Here is a 15,298-nt window from a genome sequence, read left to right as displayed (position 1 = left end):
GAAGCAGTCACAATGGGATCAAACAAAGGAAAAAAGATGTTATTTTTATACACACCATCAAAAACGCAGGAAGGAAAAGTTGTTAAGAAATTAACAGTAGCAACACACCAGTTGTGATGCTGGCTTATGTTGATAATTCTGATTCTTAACCCACAAAAGTGGGATAAGATGTGTCATTTTGTTTTTTTTAATATTTATTCCATTTTTCACATCTGAATAATGTCTTCTTGAGTTTGATAAAAAAACAATTTTTTGGGGTTTTTCACAAATCATAAATAACAGTATCATTCATTAAAACTGTTTCATTATATTATAGACATGCCGACAACTCTGTAGTTGGATTTTATGTATGCAATTAAAAAAAACCCTACTCACATTTTATAACTCAATATAAATTAATAAACAAAGTTAGAAAGCCAATGAACCTACAACGTAAATGTAAATTCCATTTAGAAACTTAAAATAAAATAAAATTAAATAAAATCCTATTCATACTTTCACATCTTCGTACAACACATATTTTCTGATATTTGGTCAAATGAGAGCAAATTATATTTAAAAAAAAAAATTATAATAATAAACAAATTAATTTGAACACATTTTAAAACGAAAAAAAAAGACATGTAGATACACATCTTTGCACCTACACATGGAAAATGAATGAAGGTTATCTGGAAAATGAAAGTTCACTTTCCAAGTAGTCCTTAACAATTTTTTAACATAACTTTTCTTAAAATTGAATTCCTATCTTCAATAATAAAAAGTTAGCAATATAATACAAACTGACAAGTAAAACAGAAAAAAATACAAATGGATAAAATTAAATTTGAAAACAACTTATCCAAATACACGTATAAAAAATTAAACTGATTGATGTAAACTAACTTATTTTTAAATACACTATGTTTAAAAATTGTAAATAACAAATGAAACTGTTTTCTGTAATTATACACATTAAAATAACTGTATCATGTTCATCAACAGAGGAAAACACTAATTTTCAAAATGTACAAAAAGCATCAGTAGACAACTTTCAGACCACTTCACAAACTTATTCACAGAAAACAATCGACATACCTTGTAAAATTTGATTTTATTAATGTCAATCATATTCAATTTATTGTATTCAAACAGTTCTTATGATCAAATGTAATACAATTTATCATAAGTACAGTTAATCAATGCATTAAGAGGTTTTAAGGTATTGAAAAAGTATAGAAAAAATTTAATTCTAGAAAACCTGATAATTAACTTTGTAAAAAACACATACAGAGTGAGCCAAAAGATACACAACCCTAAATTCAAAAACATATTGCACAGGGAAATTTAGTTTTTGGCTGCGGCAATGTGTGTGTTGGTAACGGGTGACCTTGTGGTAGAAGAGTAGCACACGACAGCCAAGAAATTTTGCTCCTTTTTGATAACAGTAGTAAGTAAGCTGTGAGTGGACAAACGTGCATTTCTCCCATGCTCAACATGTGTTCATTGCTGAAAGTTACCTTAGTCGCAGTCATTCTTAAAATGTCAGGAAGACTTTAGGGTAGCTTTTCCTGAATTGCGGGTGCCTAATAAATCAACTATTTACACATTATCTCATTTTAGAGAAACCAGTAGGGTAGTGTGGATGAACATAAACAGTCCAGCCGACCTATGGTTTTAAGTGATGCGTGATTAGTTAAGCTGGCATCAATATCAAATTAATACATGACAAAATACAATAATTATACATGAAATACAATAAATAATTAGATGACAAAATCAATAATTTAAAATAATATAGCTTGTCCGTACCTTATTTTTGAGGTTCATTCCATTGCCTTTTGTTTTTTTTTTTTAATAAAACACTTATTACATCGGTAGTTATGTTTTATATTTACTTTGATGTTTTTACTAATATGCACACAGTTACTTACACAGCCACACACAAACATTTTGTTTTTAAATTTTTTGGATATATTATCAAAAAAAAAAAAGAAGAAAAATAATAATAAAAAATTAATTAATATAAATAACTAATTAATATTTTTCAAATAAACTTTACAATATTTTACTTATTTACATATAGAAATGTATATTTTTTAAAAATTCTTTGAAGTAAGTCTACATCACTTTTCAGTTATTAACTGTCCCACTTTTGAAAAAATTTGTTTCCTCATAGGTACTGCCTGTTTTAATTTTAATTCTTTGAAATTCATTTGTCAGTGCATGTTTTGCAGTTTAGAGGCAGCATGAGAACTTTGTTTAAAAAATTAACAATTGCCTTTGATTTTACCACAATTGTTTTTATTTCTGATATCGCTTGGTCAATTAAATAAATTGTATGATGATTAATCATACAATTAATTGTATGATGATTAGAGCTAAGCAAGGAATATGGCATAGCTGACAATTGTGAATAGTAGCATTTAAATTTGCTACATTATCGCTAACTATTGCTCCTATTTTATCAGTAATAGCCCATTTACTGAATTTACCTTGCAATTCAATAGCAATGTTTTCAGCCATATGTTGACTACAAATTTCCAAACAAGTAAGTAACTGAGTTTTTAAATTACAGTCATTAACAATGAAATTGACAGTTGTAACCATATAAGTATTATTTGAAATTGGTGTCCAACTGTCAGTTGTTATTGCATATGCTTCTATTTTATATAATGACTGACAAATCTCATAAAAAATTTTATCATATAATTGTAGAATTAAACTAGTTATAACTGTTTTCCAACAAGGAAGCAAATACCCAGGGTTTAACATGTGAACAAACAGTTTGAATTCTTCTTCCTCAACAAGTGAAACAGGTTGATATTCTTTGGTTATTAACCTAATTAGTTGAATATATAACACTCAGATTTTACTTTGAGGAGCAGGTTTTGTAACAAAGGAAGTAAGGGACAACTGTTGTTTTTTATTTCAAAAACAAAAATGTTACTGGATGCACAGAAAAAGAAGGATTATGCAATTCAACAAGGTTTGTTAATTGAGGGGCTAATTGCTGTGATTCATTTAGTTCAATTGTAACATAGGTAGAAGGATTTAAATTGTCTTGCATTTCTGAAAGGGATGATATAAGAAGGACCAGGATTTTTTTGTGTAGAAATATCAACTCCTGGGAATTTAATTTTAATACGATAAGATAGAGTACTAGTCATCTCAGCAGCATAGGATATTGAACAATGATATTGATTACACAAGGCTTTTCCAGAGTTTGCTTCTGAAAAGCAAAACAAGATGCAACTTCTTTTTCTGCAGCTCATATTTATAATTTTAAAAACAAAATATTCTTTCATAAAAATGCTTATAAAATAACCATTTATGTAGAAATAAATGATTTAAAAAAATAGAATACCAGTAAATCATTTAGAAAAAAATCTGCTTCTGATAAGATGATATAAAAAAATTTTACATACCTGTGTAGGCTTAAATAAAAAAATATAAACAAACTAAATAAAAAAAAACAACACTAAATAAAACACGCTAAGATTATGCAACATGAAAACAGAATTGACTGTTGTCTTTTATCCATCTACTAAGAATAAGTTTGTAAAATATATTTTGAGCATGACAGTATGTGCTAAAAGGACGAGAGTACTAAATGTTGTGCAACAACATTAAAAGAATCTGACCGAATGAAATTAAAAGAAAAAGAAAAATGATGTCATGTAAAATGTGTGCGTAACAATTTAAATTTTCTCTTCTCTTTTTAGTGATGATGTTTGCTGGTATATCCTTGTTTTCATTAAGGAATCAAATAAGAGATGAAATAAGGAAAATCATTACATGAAGAAAACAGAACATGTGCATTAGACGTGTTAGGCTACTTTACTAAACATCATATTGAACTGAAAAAGTATGTTTATGTTAAGGAATTGAAGAGTTGTAAAGAGAAGAATCAAACATAGTTGAAGTGCAGAGAAAGGAAGTGCATGCATGTTAAATTAACAATTGTAAAGACAATCAGTAGGTATGAATCAGCTGGGTCGAGAAGTATGGAAAGAGATGAACAACTAAACATGGGTGAAGTACTGTAAACTCTAATGCATGCACATTAGAGTTTACAGTACTGCACTGCTAGTGAGTAGTAGATTACTGCACTGATGGTAGGGGACAAGGAAAAGGATCGTTGAATCGGACGAACGATTCTATTTTATGAATCCTTTCTGAGGATCAACTTGAAAGCATTGTTTATCCCACTACTAGTAGATTGATTGAAGTTGAAAACAAAATAAATGCTAATGAAAATTACAACATGTTAAAAATTATAATATTTTTATTAGAAGGCAAGAAATATTTCTGATATGAATGGTAAAGATACTATAGAAATAAACACCTCTTGATATCGTTAATTTAACAAGATTTATTAAGATTTAACAAGATTAATTTAACAAGAATTATGCAGTTGCTAAATGAAGAAAAAAAGGCAAATAAGAGAAAATAATATTTTCTTAAAATTTATAATTTTTTGAAATTGTTCATAAAATGTATGCAGCATATATTCAATGGTAGTAGGTTTTTATAAAAACTGTATTCTACTTGTAACAAAAATTAGCCAATTATTTTTTTAAATTTTTGATACATCAAAAATGTTTTCTTTTTCCATAATTTTTATTACTAATGTTATAATGAAATGAAACGTGCAGTTCTAGCAATTCCTTGATCAGAATTTTCAGATACATACATCTTCTTAACCAACATCCTGCTTAATTAATGACCTCATCCTGTCCAAACAGATTTAGTAAAATTCTGCTGTAACATTTTTGGTAGTAGGTTTTTATAAAAACTGTATTCTACTTGTAACAAAAATTAGCCAATTATTTTTTTAAATTTTTGATACATCAAAAATGTTTTCTTTTTCCATAATTTTTATTACTAATGTTATAATGAAATGAAACGTGCAGTTCTAGCAATTCCTTGATCAGAATTTTCAGATACATACATCTTCTTAACCAACATCCTGCTTAATTAATGACCTCATCCTGTCCAAACAGATTTAGTAAAATTCTGCTGTAACATTTTCTTGTAATAAATCAAGAAATGCTTTCAAGTAGTTACTTGAAAGCATTTTCGTTATAAATGATACAAACTACAGTTTGCCGATGAATAGAATATACACCAACAGAGACTATCAGTGAATGTGATAAATATTACTGTTAGAGATTTAAGTACCTTATACCTTAAGTAGATACTTAAACTGAACAGCCATTTCCATGAGCATGTACGTGCCTAATGAAATAACCTTTCTTATTATAAGATTTTTTACAAAATTTACATGTAAACCTTTTCTCACCTCTATGAGTAAAAAGGTGCGTCTTTAAATTAGAACTATGATTAAAACACTTTTGGCAAAAACTACACACATATTCTTTCTCCCCAGTATGAATCCTAAGGTGAATTTTCAAAGCAGAACTGTACCTAAAGGCCTTTTGACAAACATTACACACAAATTTCTTTTCACCAGTATGAACAGGAAGATGTTTTGTTAAATTAGAACTATGGCTAAAAGCCTTCTGACAAAAATTACAGACGTACTTTCTTTCACCAGTATGAATAGTAAGATGTCTTTTTAAACTAGAACTGTGATTAAAAGATTTTTGACAAAAATTACAAGCAAACTTTTTTTCTCCAGTATGAATGGAGAGATGTGTCAGCAAATTAAAACTCTGATTGAAAGACTTTTGACAAACATTACATTTAAATTTTTTCTCATTAGCATGAACAGCAAGATGTGCCTTCAAATGACAATTCTGATTAAAAGACTTTGGACAAAGAGTACAAGCAAACTTTTTTCCCCCAATATGACTAGCAAGATGTATCTTCAAATTTCGGCTACAACTGAAAGATTTTTGACAAACTGTACATATATAACTTTTCTCATTTTTATCAACATTAACATGGTTTGATAAAGTTCGTTTACACTTGTCTGCTTTTAGAAAATATGTAGATTTGCATTTTTCACCATCACCAAAATTTGCATTATTTTGTAGCACAATCAGATCTTCACTTCTATAAGAATGATTGCTAGTACAATTGTCTGATTGCAATATAACATCATCTATAAATCTATTACTACTAACATTGTCATTTTTCTTATAAAGTTCATCACCCTCCACACTTTCTTTATTAAACTCAGCTATTTCCGCAGGATCCTGGAAAAAAATCAAAAGAAAATATTTAAAAAAAAGTCTAAATCAATACCTTATACATCAAAATTTTACAATTTGATTCCCTGTTTCCTCAGATGAAAATCTTTCCTAGAAATAAGTTACAAATAATGAAGAGTATTGACTTACTCCAATGGGTTGACCTTATAGACTATAATCTTCTGTATAGCTATCCCCACCTAAATCAAAACTTCCTTTAGTGATAGTGCAACCTGCTGTAGAACCTATTCAACTACCCTTTTAGGTAAGCTCTCTGAGGGGGAAAACAAATAGTTTGAATTTTGGCAATTTCATTTTTACTGTTAATTTTATGAAGTTACTTATTACAATAAGTTTATTTAATAACAATTTTGTATTAAAAAAAAATAATAATAAATATTACACTCAATACTCAAAATTACTATTAAATACTATGTTAACTAATATTTTTTTATAGAAAATATTGTAAATGAAATTTAGAACACCTGCAGAAATAAATTTTAACACATCCTGATCTAACACTGTGTGCTAAGGACATAGTAAGTTTATTACTAAGACCAGATAATAGAAAATGAACCTCATCCAACACAATTAAATTACTTAACACAAGATTTTCAAGCTACAACTGTTGGAAAAAGTTGTAAAATTTATTCTTAAAGAAAATTATTTAGCAGATTTCTGTACAACCTATACTCTCTATCGATGAAAATTTAAATCCATGCATAAAAGTCTACAACTAATTTTCTGAAGTCATTACATTTCTCTTTGTATTTTAACAGACACTGAAAACACACTGGATTAAAATCTGTGGTCAATTGTAAGGAATTTTACCTACCGGAAAAATACTGAATTCACAGTGAAGGTTTCATTAACTCTAAATTATTGACTTAATTTCATACAGGTCTAATGGCAAAAAAAATTGGTTCATAGACCAAGTGTTCATAGCTACTGAAACTTTAGATGACACACAAAAAAACAGCATGACAACAGCACAAACTGGGTTTTTTTCACTCAATCCTATATGCAGATACAGTATTTTTGTATTCATCAAAATTTATTGCCATACCCATACTTAATCTACTCAAACAGTTTTTGAATTTATTTTTTCAATTAGATATATGTACTGATTTACTTACTAATATACTGTGTCTTGTACATTTACCTATATTTATAATTTGGCTATAGAAAAGAGGGATAAAAATAAGTGATGGTTGTGGAAAAACATACCAACAATATGAACTTTACTACACTAGTAACTGAAATTACTGTTTCTGTAATATCATCTTTACTGTTATGCTTCAAAGAAATTTTAAAAGTTGCAATTATATCGCCATCATATATTCTTATATTCCTAACATGTGTAATTTTTGTCTATTTTCTTTACTTTATCGCAATAATGTTTCCAATATAATTCTTACAGCTACAAAATTTCTGCATACATGAGGATTGTACAGAAAGTATAACTATTCCCACATCATTGTGGACATGTTTATTCCTATTCAGCTCATCTGTCATGTACATCTTCTGGATGCATTTTTTTTTACACCTATATTGTTTCTGTGCACATTTAACATAAATTAAAAAAACAGAGAGAATGCTGCCTGAGGTTTAAAGAACTTAGTTTACTAATAAAATTTTACTGAAGATTTCACATAGATATTAGTCCATTGGGGTAGTTTAAGTGACCTAGTGAGAACAATTCAGTCAGCCTTGTTCAATCCAGTTGTTTGTAAATCTTACATTTAAATAATTCCTAACCTCTTGAAAAATATGAGAAGGAAACCCACATATTAAAAAAATTCATCTCTTTTTTCAATAGTAGTTGATTTTTAGCAGTGAAATATCTTTCAAAACAGGTTCCAGATTATTTTTAAAGTTTAAGTGCACATTTTCCATAAGACGATCTTCAAAAATAAATTGTCCAATTGTATGAATGTCAATAAGTTCATCATAAGTTATCATAAAACCTGGGTTGGAAACTACTTCCTACTGTCATGAATATTTTCAAAACTCCAATGATGATTATTTTGGGAAACATTAATGCCACCTCTTGAAAAAATTACATAGTCAGTAAATACAAAAGCAATACAGAAAAAATTATTGTAAAACCATATATCTTACCACATGTTCATGTTTTACATTAACAAACTCAAATTTAATTGATACATTATCAACGTGAGTATCATTTAATGGATTACTGTTTCCTAAATGAAGTGGATAACTTTCTGGTAGAACTGAGTGTGAAATATCAGCTGACTGCAACACAAAACAAAAAATATTGCTCATAAATGTTTGTAGCGTTACAATGTATCTCAATTAATAAACTTAGATTAACTTAGGAAAATCTCTGCTACTGTTTTCTGCCATTTTTCTTAAAATGTTAAAAGGATGAAATTTGTCATTTCATCCAAATTTTGAGATTCTACTAATAATTTCAATGAATTAGGTTAATTGACCAAAATATAAAATTAGATATCATGGTAAAATTTAATATAGAAACATCATTATTTTTTCATTTGTAAAATATGGCCCCAAAACTTTTAAAATATACTCAACTATGCTATGAAAAATCATAGCATTCCCAAGCGATCTATGTTTATGCATGCTGTATATTCTCCATAGAAATTGGTAATTTTTATACTTTTTTCAGTATATATGAATATTTCATCAGCAACAATAATCACTACATTATCACTGCTGTTAGTGAAAATTGTTTTATTTATTTATTATTATTGTGTATATATTTATTTATCAAGACTTCCTGACTTGACTTATATGTCCTAAACCCAGATATGAAGGAACAAATTCTGACATAAGCCTTTAGCAACTTGACATTTCAGAAAGTGCATGGATGATAAATTTTAAAGATTTATTAAATTCAGAGAGCAATTAAATTACATGTTAACATCATATGATATGGTTATCTGTCTAGATGGAGGTCTCTTATACCATCCTGATCATTTATATCTCTTATCTAATAAAACTTTTCCCAGCCAATTGGTCTTCCTATGCCAGACTGTTCAGATTCAATTCTACTCAATACCAATTTACACATTACTACATCATTTTTGGTTTTGTCATGAACTATTTTCGGATATAAAGGGAAGACATGTCTGGGTATGGAATTTACACAAGATTTCAACCAAAATAAGTAGACACATATAATCTACCAATTTACAAAATAAAAACATTCTTATTTAAATTTTAACATTTTTAAATCCATACCAAATTAAAAGTTAATATGTGGTAGTTCACAGTCAACTTGGTATCAAAGTCAAAGTTTAAAGATTTTATTAGTCAAAAGAATTTATTTTGTTTATTTTTTTTGAAGTCTATTAATATATGAAACTTCACTACAAAATAAAATTTTTATGAACAACCAAATATTAAAAAACTTACACCTTTAGATGTCAGGCCACCTTCTGTTTGGACAACTGGTAGAAACGAGTATTCTGTTTCCTCTTCTACTTTAATGGCAGCATGTGATGTACTTTCACCTACACGTGACTCTTGACCTGATGCATTCATTATCTAAAAAAAAGCCATAAATTTAATCCATATAAGCATTATAAATAAAATTAACTGCCAATAAAAAAATTATAGATTTACTGATAATTTCAAATACTTATCGATACAAAATATTACTTCTGAAAGTTTACAGATACAGTAACAAATAGATTAACAGCAGTTCTACCTGGGATGTCTGAAGTAGCACTGTTAACAGGACTGGCCAATAGAGAACCAAAAATCTTGGTAAGTCATCAAAAGCTTCAATTAGTGAAACCTTTTGATTGATGAAAGATCTGCCATCTATGTCAAGTTTTAGTTTTTGTAATCAACTCATCAGTTATTTAATTATATTTATTACTTATATATAAGAAATCAGAAGATAATTTATAAAATTATGTGTGACAATCACCTACCAATGAGCGTCATTAGTCATCTTCATGGAAAGGCTGACTCCAAGTCAGATTCTGACTATTATGGTTAGTTTATAGTTTATTCCTTTCTCTATAAAACTAACTTCTATTCTACATCTAACTTTGACTCTAAATCTTAGCCTTACACCTAATCTTTCTCCACAGAACAGATTAGCATCTGACAAGTCACAATAACTCACAAAACTGATTGCTAATTGACTAGAATACTGACAAGGCACAAGCAGTGACATTGCATAGGTCACTGTTGTCCAAATATGCCCTGACATTTAGATCTTATGCTTTCCTTAAGTCTCAAGTATCAAAACAAACAAAAAAATTATTTATTAACTTCCTGTTACATTAGAAGTTTGAATGCAACATTCTTTTTTATAAAATAATTTTTATGCACAATGTTAATGTTTAATATATGTTTTTGTGTTTTAACCAATAAATTCTTTTTAAACAAAATTTTATACTTCAAAAAATCTAATAAGTTTCTTAAAATACAACTTTATTTTAGAAAGATTATTTTATTTTTTTTAGAAATTTTATTTTTTCAACACGCTCCTACGAGGTTGCCAAAATTAGAATATATTGTGTAAATTATAACAAATTTAAAAATCTGCTTGCCATACTACTGACGTCAAGAATTTGGTATGATTGCCATCAACCAGATATGAGCGGTTTTCAAAATTCATTGTAACTTATAATGTTAATATAGCTTTTCTAAAATTGTTCAACAGAGAAAACAGATGAATACTTATCGAAAGAAATGAACCCTAATTTTCCATTATAAAATCAATGGTGCACGTACAATTAACTAGTACAATAAACGGCAGCTAATTAGAGGTTTAATAAATCGTGACAATAAAATACTTACAAAACTGATATAGTAAAAAAAAAACGCACTATTAACACAAACTCAATTTTCTACTTCCAAAACTGTAAACAACTCACTGACTAGTCATGGGAATAGTTCGACTAAAATTAGTCGGATTAATCGATTATTAAAGTCGACTAATTCAACACACTAATATTAGTCGGCTGATCTTGAAAATTAGTAGACTAACACACTAACAATATTAGTGGATCGAATAAAATGTTTTTGCATTGAATTACAAATTAATCGTTAGTAGAAAACAATAACCGCTACAAAAAAATACAAAGATTTCGTTCAGTTTCATTCCAAACCAAACGTATCTGCGTCAATCCACCATGCTGACTCTTATTTCCCCACCACTCACAGTCACGAAACGGAACACAAAAATTGAAGGAGAGTTTATTATTCCCTACTAATCGTAGAACCTGGACGAATGTCACTTGCTACTGTGTCTTTTACTTATCGGGCATGTTATTATATAGATTTTTTGTTTTATTTATGGACGGAATTGTTATTTGAGTTCCTTCAGACCGGTGAGAAATTATTAACCCGAAGCTGATCATGGGAGACTAGGCGCATATGAGCTTCGTTCTCCCGGCGTAATTCCACTTCAGACCGTCCCCTTATTCTTTCGGTGCTAGTGCCTGCCGGCCTAACAGGAATACGTCTTTCAGAGCCCTAGTGTTTGAAAGAAGCAATGTGCTCCCTTCTCCGGAGGGAGTCACATGTGCGCTGACTGGTACAAAATTGTAAATTTTAGGAAAGGATAATGGGTGTTTGGTGAGGTGAAGAGTGGGGACTTTCTTTCCTCGGGATGTTTCGCTGCTACATCTCAGCTTGGCTCGGTCGGCCGGACTCCCACAGTCTGTGTTGGCGAGCCGCTTTATCATTCTTCTTTTCTTTTGTTCTTAAGCCTGCCACTCACAGCCACCTCCACCTCCTCACGTTTTAACTTAAGACACTAGCTATGAGAAATACCAGCAAGTACGCCAGTAGCTTATCAAAAAAAGTACCTTTCAACATGTCATGCCACCATAAGATAATATCATCATGATACCTAATTTCACAATACACACCTGTACCGATTCTTAAATTCTGCTGTACGTTTGTACTTCGAAAATATTCTAAACGCAAGCGAATGATTTAAATAAAACTATACAAAAAATTCTCAGTTTTTATAAACGGAACGCAAGAATGGCAGGAGTTTCAATATTTCTCCCTACAAATCGCGGATTTGGTAATTTGCGTTCCTATCCGTATGGACCAGCGTGAAATTTATTTACTGGTTCTGACCGTGAGAGACTAAGCTTTTGAGCCTAGTAATCCTGGCGTGATTCCCCTTCAGTGCAATCCCTGAAGTCCCTGGGCTCCCTAACGGAGCCCTAGTTATTTGAAGGGAGAAATGCGCCCCGTTCTCGGGGCTGCGAGGGAGTCGCATATGCTGACTAAATGAAATTTTTTTTTGTGTTTGGGGACGAAAAATGCCTTAGCGTTATCATCGCCCGGAATTTTTTAATTTAAAATGACATTTTTATTTGTTTACTATTTCAGTGAGAACAACTGTACTGCGAACTATTTTACTAATGGAAATTTGTTCTTTACTGTGATAAAGAACAAATTTTCAATACTCAAGATTGTATTTTATTAAGTTGTGTTTCATTTTTTTTATTTAAAATGTGTGAAAAAAAAGAGGAAGCGTGTCATCCTTATTTTAGCTGAAAAATATAAAATTATTGAAAGCCTAGATCGTGGGACATCGTTTAAAAGTATAATGACTGAATATGGGATAGCAAAATATCATTTCAGATATAAAATCTAGCAGGAAAAAAATAAAAGCTGTTTTCCTAAAAATGGATTCGCGAAATCAAAAAAAAAAAACTCTCGAAACCCGTAAAACTTTAAAAACTGCTGGAAATATGAATCTAGAAGACGCCGATTGTAATTGGTACCTACAGCAGGTGTGCAGTAGTTCCATTTCGGGATACTGAACTAACTCACTGGGTTTGTCTAGTGGTGAACTCGTCGTCGCAAATCAGCTGATTTCGAAGTCGAGAGTTCTAAGGTTCAAATCCTAATAAAGGCAGTTAGTTTTATACAGATTTGAATACTAGATCGTGATACCGCTGTTCTTTGATGGTTGGGTTTCAATTAACCACACATTTAAGAAATGGTCGACCTGAGACTGTACAAAACTACAATGCATTTACATTAATACATATCATCTTCTGAAGTTAATACCTTACGGTGGTTACAGAGGCTAAACAGAAAAAGAAAGAGAGAAGGGTACTGAACTAAAGCCTGCTGCTGAGATGCTTACGGAAAACTTATCAATAGAACATTTTAAGGCGAGTGACGGATGGTGTGGCTTTTCCGAAATTAGCAATGTTAAATTAGTTGGCGAAGCCTCAAGTGTTGACGAAGAAAGCGAAGCTCTATGTCAAATAATTATCAAGGAAGGGTACAAGGAATCACAAATATACAATGGTGTCGAGACACTATTATTCTGGAAAAATCTTTCCGAAAACACTGAGGCTTTTAAAAATGAAAAACTCACACCTGATCATAAAAAAATCGAAGCAAAAGCTCTCTGTTCTTTTGTGTGCGAATTCGGCGGGTGCCACCGACTAATACAAGCGACTGTTGGAAAATCGGAAAAACCACGAAAACTGAAATATCTTATTTTTTTAATAAAATGCTCATACTACACATCACATACACATGGTTTACACAAAGGTTTTTTCATCTTGGTTTCATGAAAGGTTTGTACCCTAAGTGTATAGATTTCAAACAGAAGATTTGAAAGTTACTAAAGAAGACATAAAAACATTACTCCTACTGGATAATTTCCCACCTTAGCCGGACCCATTAGAAAGTCGTGATGGGAAGATTAAGTGTCTATACTTGCTGCCTAATAGAAGTTCTCTTATCCAGCCAGTGAATCAGGCAGTGATAGAGGCAACAAAACGGGCATACCGAAAGAAATACTAAGATGAGGTGTTGGTTATTTTGGAAGAAGATGGTGATAAAATTATTAATGACATTCACGGGGAGCAGACACTGCAAAACATTTATTTTTACAACATAAAATCTGCAGTTTATATCTCTTTAGATGCCTGGAAGTCTGTAAAAATTAGAACTCTTCAGAATGCTTGGAAAAAACTGTTTGCCAATATAGAAACGGAGACAGATTTTCAACAACTAGAATTGGAAGATTTCTATGGGATTTTAAAAGAAGCTCGGGAGAAGAATGTGACTGAAGATGATGTGAGAGAATGGCTTGACGAAGGTGATCCGGAATGCAAGTGCTTAGCAAAAAGGAGATAGCAGATGAAGTGATAGCAATTCAGGAAAATAAAAAAGATTGTGACACTGAGAGCGATGAAAGTGATAAGGAAGAAAATTTACAGAAAATGTCAAATGTTAAAGATTGGGTCGACGACATTCTTGATTTTAGCATGAAATCAAATGATAATTAATTTTACAAATAGTATGACCACTTTTAGAAGATTTCGTGACTACTATTATGGTCCCAATCGAAAAGAAGAGTAATACATTGAAATGTGAGGAATACAAGACTATTAGCTTTATATCGCATGCAGCTAAGATATTACTAAGAGTTTTGAATGAGAAACTTTATAAATTTATGGAAGACTAGAGAGATCAATTGGAGTAGAGCAGTTTGGGTTTAGAAGGGGGAAGGGAACAGGAAATGAAATAGGACTGATAAGAGTGATCGGAGAAAGATATATTGAAAAACAAAGAGATTTATATCTGGTCTTCATAGATCTGAAGAAGGCATTTGACAAGGTGGAATGGGATAAATTGCTGACAATCTTAAAGGAAAAAGGAGTCGCTTGGAGGGAAAGGAGATTCCCATCTCCAAAGAAATCTGTACTAGTCACAGAAGGTAAAAATAAAGATTGGAAATGTGTTATCGGAGGAAAGCAGACTTGGGAGCGGGATGCAGCAGGGATCTTGCATGTCACCGACTCTGTTCAACTGTTACCTAGAAGCAATAACTGAAAAGAGTCTGGTAATAAGGGTGTAAATATTGGAGGAAGGAGGATAGAGTGCATTAGGTTCGCTGATGACATGGCAGTGTTGGCAGAGAGTGAGTATATGATGAATGAAATGTTGAGAAGAATAAATCAAACCTTCGAGGAGTATGGGACGAAGATAAATACAAAGAAGACAAAAAGCATGATAATTAGCAAATCAACCAAAAGGGCAACGATTAGGATTAGGGGAAATAAAGTTGAGCAAGTGGCATTCTTCAACTACCTGGGAAAGCAAAATGAGAAGAGTGCTATGTAGCAAACTAGATCTGTGACAAAAGGAAAAACTTGCAAAATGTTTTGTGT

General features: G+C 30.8%; 1 protein-coding gene across 1 annotated transcript in view; it reads right to left on the bottom strand.

Moving 5' to 3' along the window:
* Positions 1–11,270, bottom strand: part of LOC142317716 (uncharacterized) — a 73,870-nt gene extending 62,600 nt beyond the window's left edge. Inside the window, exons 1-5 of the mRNA XM_075354263.1 lie at positions 10,938–11,270; positions 9,537–9,668; positions 8,259–8,393; positions 5,187–6,143; positions 2,388–2,658 (exon numbers count right to left, since the gene is read on the bottom strand). Coding sequence (XP_075210378.1) covers positions 2,388–2,658; positions 5,187–6,143; positions 8,259–8,393; positions 9,537–9,665 — 1,492 coding nt within the window. The 5' untranslated portion in view covers positions 9,666–9,668; positions 10,938–11,270. The remainder of the gene's footprint in view (positions 1–2,387; positions 2,659–5,186; positions 6,144–8,258; positions 8,394–9,536; positions 9,669–10,937) is intronic.
* Between the last annotated feature and the right edge of the window lie 4,028 nt (positions 11,271–15,298).

Source organism: Lycorma delicatula, chromosome 1 (genome assembly GCF_047948215.1).
Source record: "Lycorma delicatula isolate Av1 chromosome 1, ASM4794821v1, whole genome shotgun sequence".
Classification (NCBI taxonomy): domain Eukaryota; kingdom Metazoa; phylum Arthropoda; class Insecta; order Hemiptera; family Fulgoridae; genus Lycorma; species Lycorma delicatula.
This window is presented reverse-complemented; position numbering and strand designations above follow the sequence as displayed.